General features: G+C 38.5%; 1 protein-coding gene across 1 annotated transcript in view; it reads right to left on the bottom strand.

Moving 5' to 3' along the window:
* The window catches only part of FNBP1 (formin binding protein 1), a 207,839-nt gene that overhangs the window by 24,816 nt on the left and 159,664 nt on the right, over positions 1 to 23,359 (bottom strand). The window contains exons 8-12 of the mRNA XM_042781451.1: positions 17,520 to 17,648; positions 16,416 to 16,562; positions 8,559 to 8,756; positions 7,453 to 7,635; positions 920 to 934 (exon numbers count right to left, since the gene is read on the bottom strand). Coding sequence (XP_042637385.1) covers positions 920 to 934; positions 7,453 to 7,635; positions 8,559 to 8,756; positions 16,416 to 16,562; positions 17,520 to 17,648 — 672 coding nt within the window. The remainder of the gene's footprint in view (positions 1 to 919; positions 935 to 7,452; positions 7,636 to 8,558; positions 8,757 to 16,415; positions 16,563 to 17,519; positions 17,649 to 23,359) is intronic.

Below are 23,359 nucleotides of genomic sequence, written 5' to 3'. Positions count from 1 at the left end.
CATGTCCATATATGTATATGCTCATGTATACACACATAAATGTATATGTAAGGACAGCCATAAAACACTATTCTAAGTTATCAAAGCAGTGTTTAAAGTGCTGATCTTATTCCTGGTTAAATTACCACAGTTCATCATTGTCTGTTATTTTAGGATATCAGCTGTGGAATTTGAGAATATTATTTAACTTACACATATTTGAAGTATAGTTATGGGTTATGTTGGTTAAGGGTTTCTTTTAATGGATTTAATTATTAGTTTGATTCTTCACTATAAAGTTAAATAAAAAGAACACAGACCACTAAGTCAATAACTGGAAAGGCTTAGGAGGCTCTTCTCACTGTCCATGATATCACCTTGTGACTTCTTAAATAAAGTGGACATAAGACACAAATATATTTACGTAGCATCTGAAAAACTTGCTGGTTTTCAGTTCTCCGAGTCCGCCTTGAACCTGAGTGGCCACCGTAGGCTGGCAGCATTCCTGCAAGTCTCCCTCAGGACCCCAGCTTTTCTCACTTACTCCTCTGACTCTCAGAGAGGAGCAGCTTTCAATCACTAAATTTATGTTTATTCAAAATGATTCAGTAAATAAACTCTACAATATTTAATCTTCACATATTTATATAAAGTTTATTAACATTAACCATCCTCTTAAAGCCTCAACAATAAAGAAAACCAAATTATGAGTTAAGTGTTAATTTTCTTAGCAGCTTTAAAAAAGATGAAGATCATCTCTGTTAGCTTCTGGACCTTTCTATTTGAAAGATCTAATAAAGGAACACCAACAAAAGCACACGCGAGAGAAACATAAAGCAAGAGTTAAGTTTGAAGATATGTTCACTGGCACAGCACCCACAAAACACACACAGAAAAACCTAAGTAAAACTCAGGGCATGCAGGGGATAATTGTGCTTACCAGCTTGAGAGAAAGCTTCATGTAAAAATTGAAGGGGTAACAGGAAAAAAGAGAGAGAGAGAGAAAACAACAGTACATCAGAAGAAAAGGAATTCCACCAGTTCCCACTGTATTAACATACCACATAAATTCACCTGTCGATTTGTGAAAATGGCTTGTAGCGAATCTGTGCAAAAGTTCACATGAGAGGCTGACCCCTCCTGAAACCTTCCTTGAGCTGCTGCGTTGCCAGAACAAAGATAAAGATAGAAAACGAGAGTTCCTGTTTATAATTTTGTATTGGCCATGTCACCCTGCGTACAAACTGAAGTTTGTAGTCAGTGACATAAAATGAGTATAAAGGGCAAACGTCATCATATCTTTCAAGGAAAGTTTTACACAGACTAAAAAAGTCTGAAAACTAATTTCTTATACATGTAGTATTTTTTTTATCATAGGGAAATTGAATAAATACGAACATTGCATTTCTTAATGGCATTAAGGCAAAACTCTCAGACTGGTGAATGGATAAGCTGCTCTCAGAAACCTCTCAGCTCAGAAGGCCTCTCAGTATGGGGCTGGAGGCAGGAGCGTGCTCTGTTCCACCTGCGGCTCCGAGCACCATATACCACATCCTGCTCTGGGGGGTTGTCTTCAGAGGCGTTCTATTTAACTCTGAGTCCTAGCCACAGGGGTAATAGATCTTTGGGGGGAACTGACAGGAGTTGCTACTCTTGAAAGTTACCTTTAAGACATTGGTAGCCAACTCTTTCAGCTATCAAGAGACGCTCCTTACTGCGCACTTCCTGATAATCATCACGTCCCAGCAGCTGCAATGCTGCCGGGCCTGGAGATCAGCAGAAGTACAGTGATTGCTGGGCCCAAACACAGAGCTTAGAGCACATCTCAAAATTAGGAAAAGAAATACTCAGTTCTCTTTAACAGAGGAATCCTGCTCTATGGCTATAACCCAACCCAAACCCACTGCTCGAGTCGATTCTGACTCACAGTAACCCTACAGGGCAGAGTAGAACTGCCTCAGAGTGTTTTTAAGGCTGTAAATCTTTACAGAAGGAGACTGCCACATCTTTCTCCCATGGAGCGGCTGGATGGTTCGAACTGCTGACTTTTAGGTTGGCAGCCAAGTGCTTTAACCACTGTGCCACCGGGGCTCCCTCTATAACTATAAAACCGTATTTTAAGAGTTCACTGCATGATATACCTCGCTGTTATCAATACTAGAAAGTTAAGGCAACTGGTAGTAAACCAAACCCCAAACTCACTGACATCGAGTCAATTATTTCAGACAAAGTACCAAATAGAGTACTCTGCTTTAAATTGGGGTGAGGGGGGTTTAAAAGTCCTTATCTGGGCTAAAAAAAATGAAATTCTTAAGATTAAATGGAAGTCAGCACTTCTTTGTAAATAAGCATTAAGCTTTCAAAGAAACTGCTCTTACGTGGAAAGAAGAGACTTCAGGAGAGACTTTTGAAAGAAAAGGCCCATACAGTCACCTCTGGGACTGTTCAGACGTGGGCAGTCTGCACCAACTTCTCGAGCCTCCTTGTGAACTTTAGCATAGATCTATTCATCACCATTTGAGTTCTTTGTACATACAGACGACACTTATGGTGCACAGCAGAACACTTTCCAAGTATCTTCCTACCAAGCATACTACCTCTACAAACGTTTTCTCCCATATTACCATCTAAACGTGGCTAATTCGAAGAATCAACACCTGAACTTGGTACACTGTTTACTCTCTATTCAGCTTCTGTAGTTACTTGAGATCACATGGTCTTTCTTAAACATTCCAAAACCAGAATTCTAACATTAAACTATAGCATAGGAATATTACCACTTCGTAATAAAAATAAGTCATTATGACTGAAGATAAAATTCCACTAGAAACAGGAAGTTCTGAATTGTTAGACAAATTCAATTTTCTGAAGTGGACAGTGACTGACCACTGACATTAAGCACCATCACAATACTCTTTTCAATGATTATAAACTGGGTTTCAGTTGTAAGCCAGCCAAGTAGACTGTTTAATATTAGAAACCTAATTATCTGCTAAAATAATAATTGTAAAGGCTTCATTAAGTGCATTGCTAGACACCTGAAGAACTAAAAAGCTGTCAGTTTCAGGCGACAATTAAAGAGCCTTGGGAGCCACAAGCGTCAATAACACATGAGGGAACACAGAGCCAGCAAGTCCATGTGTTATTGGACAGTCACAGGCACTAACCTCAAGTACAAAGAAAGGGGACAATAAAAATAAACATATAAGCATATATATTTGAAGTCCATGGAAAATCATTTTCATGCTCTATGAACTTGCTCGTGCTTTGTTGGTTTTTTGGTTCTCCAAGCTGAATGCACATAAATCCCTTGTGGATCCATTTGTTCCAAACACGGATGTGCATAACTGTGCTATACAACTGCAGTTTTAACAGTGTCATTCTCCCGTGACCAGAATCTGCAGCTATGTTTTATGGGTGAAATTCTGCTGTAAAATTATACATAGACCCAATGACATCTTCTCAGACAGCAGTCACAATCCCTTTAAAGATTTTACCAGAAGTAGAATGAAAAGGGGAAAAACCCAAGCTCAGTTCACTGACACTGTTAGGATGTTTGGTTTTCTTTTTCATGTAAGCTTTTCAGATGAAGTAACCTAGGTTGAATTTGTACATTAGACTTTTTCCTGCATCCAGTTCTTTCAATTAAGAATTTCGTGTGTGGAAGCATAGCAGGGTGCATTTGGGTCCCCACTCTTGGTGGTCAATGGGGTTAGTGGCTGTGCCGTGACTGTATGACCTGGCCGTCACAGGTGAACTTACAACATAGTCCCTAGCCTCAAAGGCATACGTGGGTTTCCCTATTGTCCTCTTCATGAGTTCTTTGTGAAAACAGAAAGACTGAGTCTGCCAATAATCAGCAAGAAAACAAGATAAAATAAATAATATTAAAATAACCACAAGATTGTAACATCTGACAAACAATTGGTAAGAATTTTCAAGATCTCTTGATCCACCTTGGTGGTATTTTTCCATAAAGTTAACTCTAACATACAGGGAAAAATATGTCAATATTTTAGGTTTAGAAGTCTCTTGCTCTGACCAGAAAAACAGATCTTAATTCAAGGCAATAAAATGACAACTTGTAGATTGCAGACTATCTAGTTTCATTTTTCTGTGACTTACATAAAGATGCAGTAACTGCTAATGCTTAAGTGGCATACCAATCATTAAAGATGTTTGATGAAATGAAATTTTGTTACAAGTATCAATGGCTTCCAATGAAATATTTTAACCTGTTTAAGCGTTTAGAAACAAAATCAGTTATGCTAAGAAATATTGGCATAGGATTTATACATTCTGATGACAGAAACAATAATTGAAATCTGGACCAGAAAGCTGTAAAACATGACAAATTAAAAGACACGTTAAATTAATAGATTTGTTGTTGTCCTAGGATGCGTTTCCTAACTAAATTCTCTTTGGTACAATAGTCTTAAGTTAAAAAGCAGAACAAACCATATGGTGGCAATGATTGTATCATTTAGTCACAGATCCTGTAAAACACATACCTCCCATATGGAGATTACTTTAAAATCAAATTTATTTCCCCAAACTTCAGATTCATTTTATGAACTTCCTAATTTTACTTCTAGGATGTATTTCCTCTTTCTTTTTTTTTTTTTTCCACTGTTATTTCCTGAAAAAAGGAACATTATATTTGACCCTAACTAAGAACTGAGACTGACCAAAAATGATGGAAGCAAAGCATTTATATCTATTTACTAATGCTTCCAGAATGTATGTGTATGCTTATCTTCAGAAAACCACACTCACCATTTAGGAGATCTTTGAAAACAGTTGGTTGAACACGGATTCGAGAACTAGGAAATGAAGTTCATTATGCTAATTATGGTAAAAAGAGAGCTTTCCTTTAAATCATCAAAATAACCAGCTTTCCATTTTACCGGGTTTTGTTCTCAAGAGTTACTTTTTTTTTTTTCCTAGTCATCTTGTTCTTATACTTACCAATACTGACATCTTTTGGTCTTTTATTAAATTTAAAGAACACCATGAAACACAGACTCAGAAACCATTCACAACCAAAAGACTTTGGGAGATTGAGAGGAGAAATGGAACAGACACATAAACAAATGATAAATACTCAGGAATATTCAATATACTCCAAGATGAGATTCCAAAAGACAAACACAAAGATATTTATTATAAAAATAATAAATGAATGCTTGGTAAAGGTCTTAGAAGTGGAAGAGATGGGTTAACTTAACTTATAGTTAACATAACACTTCATAGTCTAGCAAAAACACCCTGATCATATGTTAGAAACTCTTAATGAACATCTAGAGTGGAGCTGGAGGAGCAGTTATGAAAAGCAGCATTCCTGAGCTAGGAAGCTGCGGATTCCTCAGGAAGGCCTAATAATAGAGCCCAATGTGATCCATCACCCACGTCTGAAGTCACACTCTGACTCCTAACAGGGGTTCTCTTAAAATATTTAGAAAATTAAATTTCTAATTCTTATGCTGATATGATGGCTAACCTAAAATAAGATAATTCCATCGATCAATGCCCACCAACTGACTATATTCTTGTCATGAAACATTGAGATTTCTTATTAAAGGAACTCTGTATATAAAGAAATTGTTTTATCTTTTACTTTAAAAGATAATTATATCAGTTATATATTTACAATGATTTTTATACTGAGGACTTTTTTTGTAGACTTGAAAAAACATCACTGTCAGGTCAACAGTGTTTCTGGTAGTCTCTTCCTGGTAACCAGTTGCTGATGCCCAATCTAAGGACACGTGTCTCATCTAGCTAATTAGTCATGACTTGAAATCTATTTTCCTGATAATGTGTCAGTTGACACTTGAGAAAACAAAAGTTAGGAATTCTTAGTTTAGGACTCATACTGTACTTAACTTTACCTGCTCAAGCCGCTTGTTCACCTAAAGGCTGGCATCTAGCTCTGGCTTCTGCAGTGACTATCAGGCAATATATGGAAAGAAGTAACTCATTATGAGTTGATCGGAGAGCTGGGAGATCTATGTACGTACAAGAAAACATCCCATTACAATTGCCTTGCAGCTCCCATAAGATAGAAGAAAAAAAAAAAAACCTTACTGGATGATAATGCACTAAATGTCCGTTCACTCAGAATCGCCACATTCATTATTCATTATGAAAAAAAGTATTTCGGGAAGGCTTAGACTAGACTGGCCATATAGATTTATTTAGGGAGGCTACAAATTACTTTATACCTTTTTTTTTTCTCCCTATAAACCAAAACAGCATCTACATTGGGTTGCTGGATAAATTCCATCAAACCCTGTGACTCAAGTGCATCCAATCTTAATTAAGATGGCAAATTTGAGTGTGAAGAACATCTACTTATGAGCTAACCATGTCAGAACAGACTTTCCCTACAGGGGTCCCAGAATCTGACTCTGTAGGCAGACTCTCTGGATTTAAATCCTGGCTCTACATCTTCCTAGCTTGATCTCAGGCACACCCTTAACCTAGCTATGCTCAATTTCCTTATCAGTAAAATAAGGAACAATTAGTACCTAGGCTTCACAGGGGGGTGAATGAGAGTAAATGAATATCCAGAACCGAGGCTGGCACCTGAAAAGCACTCAGTAAATGGCAGCTGCTACTGGTATTTCACCCTTTAAACATAAACAGTGCATTAGGCCTTTTCCAGTCACCTGATACTGTATTTGTTGTTGATGTTGGGTGCTACTGAGTTGGTCCCGACTCCGTGACCCTGTGAACAACAGACTGAAACCCCGCCCAGTCCTGCACCATCCTCACAAGCATTGCTGCATCTGAGCCTGTTGTTGCAGCCACTGTGCCCATCCATCTTGCTGAGGGTTTTCCTCGTTTTTGCTGACCCTCTACTTTACCAAGCATGATGTCCTTCTCTTAGACTGGTCCCTCCTGATAATGTGCCCAGAATTTATCAACATCTTACAATTTCAAGAAAGTAGCTGGTGAAACCACTGTGATTTATGACATTTCCCCTTAAAATCCCAAAGCATAGCTCAAAAAGAAGGATCCTTCTCACACTCACAATGCTTTAGTGATTATCAAGCAAATATTTTCTGATTATACAGTGGCTTCTGATTCCTTACATGTTACTAGTTTTAGAAACTGAATCTAAGTTTCCTTTTTTGGTAAAATCAAGGTAAAATAGTAATGACTTAGATGTTATAAAGGGGAGGTGGGAAAAAGTCTTCCCAAAATGTACTGGAGATGAAAAAGAATCCTGGGCTGGCTTGGTTTCTCTCTTTTTCCTTCCATCCATCCTCCTTGCTTCTTCCTTTCCTTCTTGTTCTATCTTTCTTCTTCTTCTTAGCTATAATGAATTACGAGTTCTTCTTTTTTCTTTTATTTTTTTAAATGATGTGGGAAAACACAATGGATCCATTCACAAACAAAATAAGTTATGCAGAACAAAAGATGCAACAAAAGCACGCAAGAGAGACAGGATTCCAGAGCAGAACTTACCCCACGCTTTAGGCTCCTGAAGCAGTGGATTTTGGGTTTGGAGATCATGAACTCGTTGAAGCGATGGGAGAGGGGTTCCTTTTGCTGCTTGGGAGACTGGGGGCCGTTGGGAACAGCAGAGGGTGAGGCAGAGGCAGGGGGAGGAGGGGGAGGCTGATGAGGGGATGTTAAAAGGGACATAAGCTACATGTAAGAGATGGAGCAGTGATAGAGTAAAAATCAGAAACAAGAAGATAAGACACAAAACAAAAATAAGCATCAAATAATATTTGAAACCCAAAGCAAGTAAAACACAATCAAATATTTAGGCCATGGTCCAAAAGAAAACATGTAGAGTATGTTAAATGAAGAATAGGATGAAAGTGGGAATTTTAGTAAGTAACGCAACAGAAGAATAGGAAGAAATACTTGACAAGAAGCTCATGCAGACTTTCACATGCAAACTACAGTACTAATTAGTTATTCTAAACCAGTGTAAGCCAGAGGGGAAAATAAATATTTCTAAGCTACCTAAAACTAACATAGCTTGAAGGAAGGAAATGAAAGACCTTAAACGCTAAGGTGAAAACAAGACAGTCTTTTTAAATGAAATATTAATATATTCTAAGATTATAGCAGTAGTGTTGTCGATCCTATTTTATGTCCCCATGTTAATGCTGTCATGCACCTATGTATCACACTATGAAAAGAAAATGAAATGTTCATGGATATACATGTTAACATGAATTCAAAACCAAGTTATTAACCCATGGTAGCAATTCAATTAGATGTGCTGATAAATTGTTATTAAGAGTACGTGATACGCCCTTCCCCAGCCAAGGGAACCAGCAGTCTAGGAGACTTAGGAGTGTAAGGAGGGATGAGAAACAGCCGAAAGGTCAGTAATCTGTTAGTGTGTGTGACACGGTACAAGTGACAATGCATCTGAAGTAAGACAAATGGCCATGGCAAGGGTACCACCACCAGAGAAACACTGCTTTAACATAAAGTAACACACTAGCTTTTGCATTCTGAAACTAAAGGTTTAAAATCTCTCTTCTAAGCGTAAAAAAGTCAGAATTTCCACTTTTCAAAACTCATTTCACACTGGAGCCAACCATCAGTACCTTATTTTTTTTGATGAACGGCCATAACTTTCCTTTGGATTTGCCACCAAATTTAAGCTCCGGTTTGCCTTCTCCTCTGGAATTGGAAAGACTGTTATCTGACACCGTGCGCTTCATTGGCTGAGTGTAATCTTCAAATTCAATGTCTCCAGGAGGCTCAAACCCTGATTTATAAGCTTCTATCACCAACTGTGAATCCTGAAATTACACCCCCCCATACACAAATAAATTCAAATGGGTACTTTTCATATAATGAATTATGACATGAACTCACACAGATGATATTCAAAAAAAGCTTTGTTGACTGATAATAGATTCTTGCTAGTTATATTTTTCTCATTATAAATACTCTAATTTGTAAAACTACATATCTAACTGAGATTTGAAGATACTTCCAATAACCACTTTTCTACAATTAAATATCAATTAAAGGCTACTTTGTTAAAAAGTAGAAAAATCAATGGACTATGGTTATGTAACTCCATTGGAAAATACAGTAATACAAAAACCTGGTTATACTTCATGCAATTTTTGACAAAAAGTCAAAGCAAAGAGTTGCTTTTCTTTCTAATTTTTTAGGTCATTGTGGTTCAGGGATATTAATTTATTGCTTAATTTTTCTTAATACATTGTCATGGATTCAACTGTTTCCCCAAAAAATATATGTCAGCTTGACTGGGCCACAATTCTCAGTGGTCTGGAAGTTATGTAATATTGAAATCATCCCCCATGATGTGATATGATACAATCAACCAATCTGTTGTAAAAGAGATTAGGGTTGTGATGCAACACCCTTATTCAGGTTACAGTGCTCAGTTGATGCAAGAGGAGTTTCCCTGGGGTGTGGTCTGCATTACCTTTTATCTGAAAGAGAGAAATGGAGAGAGAAGTGAACAGAGAAGGAGGGTCTTCAGTACCACCAAGAAAGAAGAGCTGAGAGTGGAGCATGTCCTTTAGACTTGGGGTACCTATGCTGAGAACCTTTTAGACCCAGGGGAAGACTGATGTCAAGACATAAGTAGATCTCCAAGGTACGCTGGGCCCACAGATGTTGAAAGAAGACAAGCACATTCCTCCAGAGCCAACAGAGAGAGAACTGCTGCCCGGAATTTGTACCTCTAGCCTCCTAAACTGTAAGAGAATCAATTTGTTTTTTAAAGCCATCCACTTGTGGTATTTCTGTTATAGCTACACTAGATAACTAAGATATGTATGTGTGTGTGTCTACCCATATATTAATTGTTTATCGCTCTCATTAGAATGCAAGTTTTCTGTTTTCCCTCCACTGCATCTCTAGCACTTACATGATGCCAACCGACAATGCTGTACAATAAATGTTAACTGAATAAATTAATGAAATGAATGGCGTGCACTCTGCTGGAACTTTGGGCCAACAATATCTCAGGGAGCTCAGAGTCAACTGGGGGAGGCAAATACACATAAGGAAGCTGCAACTACAAGTGTGACAGATAGATAAACAGATGTACGTTGTTGTTGTTATGTGCCGTTGAGTCGGATCTGGATCCGACTCATAGCGTCCCCTCCTTGGGTTTCTGAGGCAGTGTCACTATGGAAGTAGATTGTCCAACCTTCCTTCTGAGGAGTGGCTGGTGGGTGTGAACCGCCAGCCTTTTGGTTAGCAGTCAAGTGCCTGAGGCACTACGCTACCAGAGCTCCCACAGATGTATGGATAGTGTTGGAAAAAAAATCAAACAAACCCACATGTGATTTGGAATTGCAATCTAACTCAACAACTATTTACTTAAAAAAAAAAAAAAAAACCGAGGAAGGCAATTTGGAGAGATTTAAGGTTCTTAATATGAGCTCATATTTTAATTGTTGTTGTTAGCTGCTGTCATCAAGCGAGCCTTTGACTTCTAATAACTCCAAGCACAAAGCAATGAAATCCTGCCTGGTGCCGCACCATCCCCATGCTCAGCTGCGATCGAATCACTGTGATTCACAGTTTTCAATCATTTTCAGAAGTGGACTGCTGGCCTTTCATCCCAGTCTATGTTAATCTGGAAACACCCCTGGAACCAGTTCACCATCACAGCAACACACAAGCTTCGACGGACAGACAGGGTGGCTGCACGTGGGGCACACTGGCCAAGAATCAGCTAGGGCTCCTGTGTGGAAGGTGTGATTTCTATCACCAAACCTCCACATTTTACTCAGTTGTAGCTCTTTCAGCTACTATTTAATTTGCAGCTATGCCAGAGACTGCCAATTATCTTATAATAGCCAGTTACCCTTCCTTCTTAGTAACAAGAACCCTGATTTTGAGTTGGCCACATTGCCACCCAGCTAAGAGGTTCCTCTCCCTAGCCTTTTGAACAACAGGATGTGGGCACATGACTAAGTTTTGACCTATATGCTATAGGCAGTATAGCACGCAATTTTAGGAAGTCTCTTCAAAAGGACGGCATGGGTTCTTCATTCTTCCTCGTGTTCTGGTTTCTGCAATTTGATGTGATGGTCGGGGCTCCCCAGATCACAAGTCTGAAGGTCATATAATCAAAAACTGTGAATTAGAAGGAGTCTGAATCTGTTAAGATTTTATGGACCATTCATCCATGCCATTGTTGGACCTTCTACCCATAAACATCTTTTGCACAAGCAAAAAACTAAACTATATAAATGGAAATTGTTGTTGTTATTAGGTGCCATCAAGCCGATTCCAATGCAGAGTGAACCCACGTGACGAAGTAGAACTGACCCATAGGGTTTTCTAGGCTCTAATCTCTATGGAAGCAGATTGGCACATCTTCAGCTCGTTTAGATGCTGGGTGGGTTTGAACTGCCAACCTTTCGCATAGCAGCTGAGCACTTAACAACTGCACTATGGGGGTGCCTTAAATGGAAACTACCCTTTTAGGTAAGCATGTATTTTAAAACTGTCCTAAGGGGGAGAGGGCATCAGTTTGCTGGTGGGTGGCAGGGCTAAGAGCTTCTAGTCCATTTAAATAATTAAATCGCCTCCTCCAAGTCTTCCTTCAAATATAACCTCTCAGCATACTATCATCCATCAGGCACTTCCTATCACCCTTTCCTACTTATGTTTTCCAAATGCCTAAATATGTTTGAATACTCTAAATAATGTTCTGTTTTATTTTTTCATTTCTGTTGTCTAGCTCCTACTTTACAACAGTACCTGGCACTTGTGAATGAGTGAGTAGATTTAAACATGTGCCAATCACTGGACTTCTTTTAAAAGTAAAAAGAAGAAAGTAGTGGGGTTTAGAAGAAAGAACACAGGTTTCAGAGCCAGACAAATTCACTAAGTGACCCTATGCAGGACTGTAATCTCTCTGAGCCCTTAGGGTCCTCCTCAGCCGGTCATGGCGAGGACCACAGGCCTGGAGAGAAGCAGGTGTTCAGTGAATGTCCACTGAAGAATTTATAAAAGTATTAGCAACTTTTCTCAAGATAAGATTTTAGAAAGGATATAAGAGCAATTAAACATGAACAAACACAGTTAAAAAGGGTACAAGGAAATGGAAATTTCCATAAAAATACCTAAGATCAAAGCAGTAAGACCATAATTAACTTTTCCAAAATCTGAATCTAAAAATGAGGGTAACTTGGAAAACAAATCTAAAGCACAGAAGGAATGTTTGGAAGATAAAGAGAGTGTGCAAGATAAGATGATTTATATTGATAAAGAAAGACCAGACCTTTGAATTCTCAAAGACAGAGCAAAGTGAAACATTAATTCATTCAAGTAAAGACCCAAAGGAGGTGAGGGAGTGAATGCTGCAGATATCTGCAGAAGAACATTCCAGGCAGAGGGAACAGCTTGGAGTTTTCAAGGAATACCTAGGAGGTCATTGAGGCTAGAGCACTAGGGAGAATGAGAATAGATGACATCCTGACTTTAGCTTTTCCTCTGAGAGAGATAGAAGCCCTTGGAGGGTTTTAAGCAGAGAAGGCACATGTTCTAACTCATTTCAAAAGGATCTCTCTGGCCTTTGTGTTAAGAATGAATAGCTGGGGACAAGGGCAGAAGTAGGGAGACTACTTAGGTGCCTCCTGCAGTAATCCAGACAAAAGATTTAAGACTTGGATGAGAAGAGTAACAGTGTAAGTGGTGAGAGCTAGCTAGGATCTGAACACATTTTGAAGGTAGAGTCAACAGAACTGTCTGACAAATTGACACAGCGTTTGAGAAAAGGGAAGTGTTAAGGATGACTACAAGATCTAACTGGAAGGATGGAATTACCATTAACCAAGATGGTGAAGGCTATGAGTAGAGTGAGTTTGGCAAGAAGGTCAGAAGCTCCATTTTGACTGTGTTAAGTACCTGTTAGACATCTGTGAGGTACACAACCAACTCTAACCAAAGATTTTGGACATTGTTCCCAGTTCCTAGGAGGTAATCTCTAAACCCTTGGACTCTCCCCAGTGATTGGAGTATTATTCATGGAGGGGCTCCAGATCATACCTGAGAGTTTATGCTAATGAGGTGATGCATGTTGGATAGAGCAGACTGCCAGAAAGACCCATCACCTGATAACAATCTAACCTTTGGGAAGGGGAGGGTAGCTACAGACTGAGTTCAAACACACATGGACGGTGACTCAATCAATCAAGCCTAGTTAATGAAACTCCAATAAAAACTCTGGACCCTGGAGTGCAGGTGAACTCCCTGGTTGGTGATAGACATCCACTGAAAGGGGATGATTCCCTTGGGACATGGAAGCTCCATGTTGAGGACCATCCTAGATCTTATCATTTGCATCTTTTTGTTATAATAAAGAAAACTGTAATTGTTAGCATAGTGTTTTCTTGAGTTCTGTAAGTCATTCTAGTGAATTATCAAACATGAGGGGAGTAGTGGGTATCCCCAAATTTATAGCTAGCAAGTCAGAAGTAAGGGAGGCCTTGAGGCCCCTAAGCTTGCAGTTGGTATCTCAAGGGGGTAGTGGAAATTCTCAAATTTGTAGCTAGCCCAGATTTGTAGGTCAGAAGTGAGGGTGCTGTTGGGACCCCAAACATGTAGCTGGTGTCTAAAGTCTTGGGCACACTTGAAGTCTGGAGTCTGTGCCCTTTATAACTTGAGATCTGCCTTAGCTCTTGGTGGCTATGGTCAGAAGAACTGGATTTGCAGCTGGTGTCAGAGAAGACGTTTAGAGTTGGTGTCAGAAGCCAGTCACAGATACTTAACATGCAAAGGTAGTTTGAGGGAGAGGTCCAGGCTGGAAATACAAAATTTGAAAGTCAACATTGAGATGGGACATAATGCTCTGAGAATCTGTAGATCACTTAAGGAGTGACTGTGAATAGTAAAGAGGACTTAGTGTTGATCCATGGAACATCTGAAAGTTAAATAGCTGGAAGAAGAACAAGCAAAGGAGACTGAGATGAGAGGGGGATAAAAGCCATCACAGTGTGATTTCCTAGAAGCCAAGTGAAGGAGAAAGGAAGAGTGGTTAAGTGGGAGATCAATGCTACTAATAGTTTAAGTAAGATGAAGACTTATAAAGTGATCCTTAGATTTAACAACATGGAGGTCACTGGTGAAACAGAATTATGAAAGCAAGGCTCCTATAAAAGGAAATGAAGAATTGTATAAATCTTCAATTTATACAGTTTACAACTTCCCCCATAAAACTGATAGATGGAAACCATCATTCAGACATAATCTTATGAAATTGTGAAAGTTCAAGGAAGAAGACATTTCCAAGCTTCTAATGTAAGAAATTAAAATCAGGCTACTTTCAGATTTTAGTCAATGCCCAAAGTCAACAAAGCTAAAAGTCAACATACATACATACAAGTGACCTGACTGTTAAAGGTTTAACTTAACTCCACTATTACTACTTCTCTTTAGAAGACCTCCATATTAATTTATTTGTGTTCATTGAGCTTTTTTAAACAGGGTGATCAAGGAAAGCTTCACTGAAACTACTTCTTGATTTCCTGCTACAACCCAGGCATTTACAACTACGAAAAGACTTCAACAAAACCAAAGATGCAGAGAGATGACTAAGCAACAGTAACAAGAAAATGGAATGGGGAGACTCTTAACATGGAAAACTTGACTTAATGAGGCATGTCCAGTGACAAAGAACTCACATCTCTCTAAACCAAGCAACAACTTCAGCAAAAGTACTTTCTCCTTTGAGAAGTCCAAAACAAAGAAAACCAATAAGCAAAGACATTTTCAGCTCAAGAAAAGGATGGTTTGATCACTTTAGAGAAAACCTGTTGGTATAAAAGAGTTTGGGGGAAGGACCAATTCAGAAGCTTCCAGAATTTTTTCCCTAAAAGTTAGCCAAGACCATTGAAGAAGGATGCTCTAGACAAGGAGGTGTTAATAAGGAACAAAACCCCCACCCATCAAATTGATTCTGACTCATTGTGACACTTTAGGATAGAGTAGAACTGCCCCACAGGGTTTCCAAGGCTGTAAATCTTTATGGAAGCAGACTGCTACTTTTTTCTCCCACAGAGTGGCTGGTGGGTTCAAACTGCCAACCTTTTGGTGAGCAGCCGAATACTTTAACCACTATACCACAAGAGCTCCTTAAGGAGCAAAGAACTCTAAAAACAATCCTCCTACCAGAAAACTATCCTTTCTATAAATATTTACCACTTAACACTTTTGGAAGCATTCGTGCATGTTACACTGACAAATTTTCTACATGTATGACTCTGCATTTTAATACTACACATCACATGTTCTTGGAGCAATGAAGAATCTGTCTGCTGATAGGTGATCTATTCACAAGGGAAGAGTACTTCAATCTCTTGCCTGGCCTCACATTTTAAGAAGCCCTGATGACTCAGATGACTTATGGCATAGTTTTTTTTTTTTTTTTTCTAATTTTTATTGTGATTTGGGTGAAAGTTTGTAGAGCAAATTCATTTTCCATACAGCAGTTCACACACATTTTCTTTCATGACATGGACTGCAATTTCACACAATGTAACAGCTCTCTTCCCACTTCTTTCCCTGTGTCTTTCCCTCCATGCACTCCTGTCCCCCGCTGAGCTGTCTCCCTGTGCACACACTGCCCTTCCGTTTTCCCATGATTGATCTCTCCAAAGAGTGTACCTACCTAATGTAAATGTTCAGCCTATATGTTACGGCATAGCTTTTATGTTAAATATTTGGTTTTGCAAATTATTAAATGTTTGCAAAAGCCAATGTTGGTGATCTAGTCGACATTTTTGTTGATGGAAATAGGTTTCTAGGAAAGGAATCCAAATTGATTAACATTGGCCCTGAAGCAGTGATTATCAATCAGAGATCATTTTACCTCCCAGGGGACATCTGGCAATGTCTGGAGATATTTTTGGTTGTCACAACTTAGGAGTGCTACTGGCATCTAGTAGGTAGAGGCGAGAGATACTATTACACATCCCACAATGCACAGGACAGCATGCCTTCCACACAAAGAATTATCTGACCCGAAATATTCACTATGCCCTAAATAAACCCTATGCTAAAGGAAGTTAAAGCTTGCCTTTTTCTAGAAATCAGTCAGACCCCAAAGTGGGGGCTCACTCAGCCAAGTAACAAAAAGAAAACACTTCAATTTAAATCTATACTGTCTCACAAACTTTACCACTAAAACAAATTAATTTAGAGAGTTACTCTAAAACACAGAGGGCTGAATAAAAGAACTCTAAAGTGGTGCTGCTGCTGATGAAAGACAGCACTTCTACGGTGACCACAAAAGCCACCTACCTACCATGACATGATAAGTGAGGACAACATGGAATGGGGAGAAGGGAGCAGGTCTTGCCACATCTAACTAACGGCTGTAAGTGTTAGAATCTACCTACCCATTTGAAATCATGGGAACAGAAACATTTAGTTGTTAGTTAAGCCCAAAATATAATACTTACATTTTTCTGATCAATTGATTCCGCTGCCTTTACTATTCCATCCAAGCATTTGCCTATGATTGGTATCACCTGCCGATCAACCTCTGCATATGTCTTCATTGATTCTCCGATTCTCACTATCCTCTTTTCCTCCATCTCTTGTATTTTCTGCAACATTAGATTTTTGTATAGAAATTAATTTAGTCCACTAAATTAAACAGAAGTTGTTTTTTGACAGCACTGTTAAGTCTAACAAGTTCTCCAGGAGGAAATGAGCCAATACCACAGGGTGAAAGTTAGTGCAACAGTACATTTATTGTACCTCTATAGTAGCCAGGTGTAGACATATTGTATGAATTGTTAGGCTGCCAAAAATTGCACAATTTTATATCAATGTCAGTAAAACTCCCCAAACTCAACTAGTTTTACTATTAACATCATTTGACCATACATTTCAAATACTTTCTCCACCTTTGATCCACCACTTTATCCTTTACCAAAAGCACAGTATTTTGTTAACTGTCTCAACCCAACACTGGCTTGGTTGCTGAGTTATAAACAATACCTTCTATGATTTGGAAGTTCTTACTTGCTGTGTGGATAGACACCAAAATGAAAGAATTATTTTTGTTTAGCTGTACTCTAAACTGTAAAAGATTCCCAAGTTGGGAGAATATTCATATATCTTTGCTCATACAACTTCTGACAACCTAAAGTACCCAAAAGAAAAACAATCAAAAGGAAAGAATTGTGTAACAGTTTAAATCAATACTGCTTTAACTCCTCAAGTTCAGTCGGCATTTTTATAACGAGAATGTTCCTTTTAGCAAAGAAAGTATTACTCAAAGAATTGGTTCTAAACTGGTGAAGAATGGTTGCAGATACAAACTAAAGGACTAGCTTCACAGATCTGGGAATTTGCAAAGGCTACTGATTAATCCTAAAATGAATATTATTTTTAATTCTTTTTTTGCAAGTCAATGCTTGACCTAAGTGTTCTACAAAATGATTTCAGTTAGTGGGAATTTAGAATTGTATAAACACAAAACCCAGAAATCATGGTTCAGAAGCAATACATTTCTAAGCAAATCAAAACATGCAATCTGAGAGCTTTGAATCACTTACCTGAAAGATATTGGGTATGTGTGTATGGTAAAACTCATGCTGCTCATGGTTGAATTTCTGGAGAATTGATGAGTAATCTGCTTTGCTGTCTTCAGCCATTTGGTGACGTATTTGAGCTTGCTGTCGTGCCTTAGGGCAAAAACAAAAATACTCCCATGTTTACACATAATAAAAGCTTGGGCAGAGGAACTGCAAACTCAGGGAAGAAGCAGCTAGGGACCAAATTTACTGAGAATGAACTGTATAAGGCACTTGGCTGCTAACAGGAAGGTCAGAGTTTCAAACCCACAAGTTGCTCCATAGAAGGAAGATGGGGCGATCTACTTCCATAAAGATTTACAGCCTCGGAAACCCAATGGGGGTCGCTATGAGTTGGAATCGACTTGATGGAACTGAGTTTGTTTTTGGTTTTGATTTTTTAAAAAATACCTTTTGGTATAGACAACAAAGATGAACTCTTTTGCACATACAGTACTACATCATCCATGAAGGCAAACATGGCTATAGAGGTGGACAGATGGGTGAACAGGCTGAACTATTAGGTATATCTATGCATGGGGTAATGTACCCATGACCATGTATAGGGTTGGCAGATAATGTTTCTACAAGTGTATTTGTATGTTCTGTAAGAATTTCCAGGTATATAGTAGAACTGACAAGGGAATAAGTTGTAGTCACTTCTTGGCCACAGCCAGCTACCTAGAGGGAGTGAGTAGTTGAACCTGTGGGCTTGGGACCATGGTCGTAGGGGACATCAAGCTCAATTGACGTAACACATTACACAAAACATTGTTCCACCTCCTACTTTGGCGAGTAGCAACAAGGATCTTAAAAGCTTGCAAGTAGCCATCTAGATGCAGCAATGGGTCTCTCCTTGTCCAGAGCAAAGAAGAATGAAGAAAACCATAGATTCATGGAAACAATTAGTCCAAATGACTGGTACACCACGTGATCCTCAGCCCATATGACTATGAGACCAGAAGAACTAGATGGTGCCAGATTACCACTGTCAAACACTCGGAGGGGGATCTATGTAGGAGATCCTGGATAGAGTGAGAGAACAATGTGGAACAAAACTCAAAAACATTTGGAAAAAAGAAAAAAAAAAGGACCAAGTTGGCTGATCTGATAGAGCCTGGTGGAACCAATGGCCCCTAACTGCCCTTCAGGTCTGGCATTGAACCCACACCTGTGGCTTCCAGCCAAACAAAAGACAGGCATATGAGGTGAAGACGTACCTGAGGTAGATACACTCCTTAGAGAGAACAATCATGGGAGAAAGAAGGGCTGCTTATACACAGGGAGACAGCTCAGGGGGCAGGAGTGCATGGAGAGATAGACACTGGGAAGAGGTAACTATGGGGAGGAAGTGGGAGGGGAGCTGTTGCATTGTGGTAAATTGTAGTTAATGTCATGAGACAAAGTGTATGTGAACTGCTGTATGGAAAGTGAATTTGCTCTGTAAACTTTCACCCAGATCACAACTAAAAAAAAAAAAAAAATCCTTTTGGATTTGAATTTACTTTAGGCAAGGAATGTGCATCTAGTTTATCATAAACCCCACCATTCTCCATTGTCTTAACTTGGCATACACTTCCTATTTTGACACAAGTGTCACCATTCTCCATTGTACTTTACTTGGTCCGTTTACATATTTATGTTACCTGGATGGCCGTTCTGGGAATCTCTGCTCATGTATCTATAGATTTATATCTATACATACATATTTGGGGGGAGGACACATCAATTTTTAACATAATTCTCAATGGATACATGAACTAAAGGGCTGTATAAAACATGAATCTAAATGGAAATTTCTAAAACTCTATTAATACCTTAATTTTAATATATACTTTAAAGAAGTAGTAACTATGCAGTCCTCTCTGTGCTTTCTATAATTCTATTTTGTGTTTTACTCCATTTTTTCCCCATTAAATAATAAAAATTCATAAATTTGTTTCTCTCTTCTAATTAATATTTCGATTAATTATATACCTAAAAGAAAGAGACTATGCTGACAAGTTGCGGAATCTATTTTAAAACTCAGTCAAGAATGTATCTAAACTCTAAAGTCATCCACTAATACAAGGGATTACTATATTGCTAATACCACCTTGCATTCATCTAGCACTTTGGAGGTACCTTGATGAATGTTATCTCATAAATATCTAACACAACCTGAGATCCAGATGAAAATATGGCTCGGCCTGTAGGTGACTTAGCAAACTTACTACCTTGAGCCAAAAGCACAACAGGAAACAGGCATTGTTCCAACATAACCAAAGCAATTTTTTCTTTGTTTGCTTGTTTTCATGGGCTTTTACTGAACCAATGTATTGAAAATTAAGAATAATTTTGTGTGTGTGTGTGTGTATGTGATTTGGGTGACAATTTACAGAACAAATACATTTTCCACACAGCAGTTCATACATATTTTGTCTCATAACGTTGACTGCAATTTCCCACAATGTAATGGTTCTCTTCTTCCCCATAGTTACCTCTTCCCTGTGTCCTTCCCTCCCATGTACTCCTGCCCCCCCCTCCCACTCAGTGGTCTCCTTGTGCATACACTGCCCTTCTGTTCTCCATGATGGATCTCTCCAAGGAGTGTATCTACCTGACGTAAATGTTCAGCCCATATGCCGGTTTTTTATATGGCTGGAAGCCACAGGAGTAAGGTCAGTTCCAGACCTGAAGGGCAGCTAGGGGCCACAGTCTCAGGGGTTTCACCAGGATCTATCAGACCAGCAAACCTGGACTTTTATTTTTAATAATTTTGAGTTTTGTTCCACATTGTTCTCCCACTCTATGCATGTCTACTACATAGATCTCCCTTTGAGTGGCTAACAGGTAGTCAGGCACCATCTAGTTCTTCTGGTCTCATGGTCATACAGGCTGAGGATGACACAGTCCACCAGTCCCTTGGACTAATTGACTCTATGTATCTCTGGTTTTCTTCATTCTTTTTTTGCTGTGGACGAGGAGATACCCATCATTGCATTTAGATAGCTGCTTGCAAGCTTTTAAGATCCCAGTTACTACTCACCAAAGTAGGATGTGAAACAATGTTTTTGTTTAGTATGTTATGCCATGACCTAATATTTTTTTTGAAAAAAGAAAGTAAGTATGAAATGTGAAAATAAGGAAGACATGTGGAGCAGTCTGTCTCTTCTTCTGTCTGATAATTGGTAACATTTAATATCTAGCATCTCAACATTCTTCACTGGTTTCCTGTCTATGTGACTTGAAGGCTTAACCTGATTCTCACTTCCTTTCCACCTTTTACTCACATGCATATTGGTGAAAACATAAGGTGGTATTTCATAGTTGCTTCTTTCATTTCTTTCCCTATTCATACAAAGATACTTCCCAAATGAAAGTAACAGTATCAATATTACCAAAGTAATTTCCTTATTACTTGAAGTATTTTAGTTTCTTAAGGCCTTTCAGTATCTCAATACCATTTTATCCCCTTCTCATCAACCCTCCGTTTATTTTAGCTGCTACATTCTTCCTCTTTGTTGCTGGCCTGTTAACTCCCTTCCTGGCCATATGCTCTGGCTTCCTCTTCTTACTGTGCCCACTAGTAACCATTATTAATTTAGTGCCCAAAATGTTGATCCCCCAAATCCCAGCTACCCTCAAATATATCCATCCCTTTCCAATATACTGTAGCCCTCCTCTGCTTAAATAATAGCTTTCCCACCTACATGCCTTCCATCTGTTACCCTAATTCATCCAACACAGAAACCCTCTTAACTCTTTCAATTACCTACAGTTTCATCAGTTATCACTTTGTTATGAGTATGAACAAAATAAGGAAATTCCTATGATTGTAGACCTCAAATTTCTAAAATATTCTCTATTTCATTCAAAAATCTTTCTCAGAAAAAGTCTCACTCAAAATCCTAGGGAGTTTCTTCATCTTCTTAGTAACGAACAGTAACAAGTAACAAGATTTAAAAAAAATAAACAAAAAAAACCCTCTTATTTCGGAAAAATTATTTCATGTTAATGATTTTTTTTAAATAGCCTAGGTTCTGCAGCAGATAAGAATGTCATCATTATGTGTATGTGTCACATGACCAAACAGAAGCAATAAATGCACTCATACCAACCAACTGTGGAACAGTCACTAACAAGAGCTGCAGGGAGCACTGCCCAGAGATCCCCAGCGCCATCTGGATGGATGGGATCTCTTCCTCCCAGCTCCCCAGGACCATCTAATAATACTTGAGCTTTGGCTCTGTAATTGCTTTTGTAAGAGATAAACTCATACTAGTTTCAAGATACAGTAATCCAGAAATGCAACTAGGGACCACTAGATGTAAACTGTGGAAGAAGTTTAAATAAGGAGTCATATGTATAAAAGCCATTCAGTAAAGTCAGCTGAGTTGAAGAAAATTAACCTGACAAGCCTACCTTAGGTGGACCAAGTCTATCTAATGTGTTAAAGAATCATTGTCTCTCTGGGATTTTTTTCTTGGATACAAAAGCTTGGACATAAGATTGTAAATGCTATTTCTACCGCTGTCAGTCTCTCTGTCTCACTTACTCAGTAAAAGGAATACAGAAACACTGAAAAGTAGCAAAATACTGTCAAACAGCAGATTCTGTACGGCCAGAGCAGGAGGACAGGACTGGTTTCTCTTGAAGTCTCAGCATCCAGCTGCTTTGAATTAATATCCACTTTTGAATCCCAGGCCTAGGAATGTGCCTTTGTTCTGACCAAGTTTTACTATGGAAAATCTATTTTTGTTTAATAAACTGTAATATTTATTTTACAATGGTGCATAAGAGTCTTTAAAACTAGTGTTGAGTCAGTTATGTATTATTACAAACATATACTTTAAAATATCTTCAAAAACTTACCCGAAGTAACTAGTAGCTAATTAGAGATTTACGACCATGTATCTGCTAATGTCTAAGGCTAAATGAAGATTAGGAGGATCACTGTTTCTCAACCCTTTTTAAGTATGTCTAAAACTAGCAACTAATATCTCAAAGATGTATAATATTTTCATTCTGAACCAAAGCACAAGCTATTTCTTTTCATTCGTTAAGTTTGCCATTCTGAATATGAAAAACACTGCACCTTACAGCAATAATTGCTGCAGGACAGAAAGATATTCAGAGGATTTTTTTTTTTTTTAAATGAGTTAGTTTCAGAATTTAGAGATAATATTCCAAAAAGTCCAGAGTGACCACAGTTGGCTGAAGCTATGAGCCACGGCATCTTTGAATAAGATCTAGACTACTTTCGTTGTCAATCAGAAAGACTGAATTTAAATTTTAGAATTTCCTTGACAAACACTTGGGAATCTCCCCAAATAAATCCAAACAGGCCTAAGTATATACTGCTTAAGCATGACCTCACTGCTTGCTACTTAACATGGTTCATATCTCCACGTCCTTGAGGAAGTAAAAGCTCCAGAAGCTAAAAGGTCAGAGTTACAGTTTCTAAAAAGGAAAACGAAGGGCAGTCCAATACTTCTAAATCCTAATGGGCTTAAAGGCAAAAATACTGTAATCCATTTAGTTAGCCAAATTTAGTTTATTAACATGATCAGAACGCATAGCTATTTCCAATTTAATTCAATATTACTTTTTCCTTAGTATTTCAAAACATTAAGGAGAAAATAACTGCTGGCTGAATCCCAATTGTCATAAGCATAGAATTCAGAATGTATTGAGAAACATGTACATTTTCACATGGGGAGCATGGTAGGTTTGCTTACCACGATGTCCTCCCACCTCTTTTCACGGCTGCTTATAGCTTTTGAGGAGCTCTGGTGGTATAGTGCCTAAGGCATTTGACTGGTAACCAGAATGCTGGCAGT

The sequence above is a fragment of the Orycteropus afer genome, unplaced genomic scaffold (genome assembly GCF_000298275.1).
Source record: "Orycteropus afer afer isolate SDZICR_OR568_19922 unplaced genomic scaffold, OryAfe1.0 scaffold00123, whole genome shotgun sequence".
Taxonomy (NCBI): Eukaryota; Metazoa; Chordata; class Mammalia; order Tubulidentata; family Orycteropodidae; genus Orycteropus; species Orycteropus afer.
The sequence above is the reverse complement of the archived record's forward strand: the minus strand, read 5'-3'. Positions and strand labels throughout refer to the sequence as shown.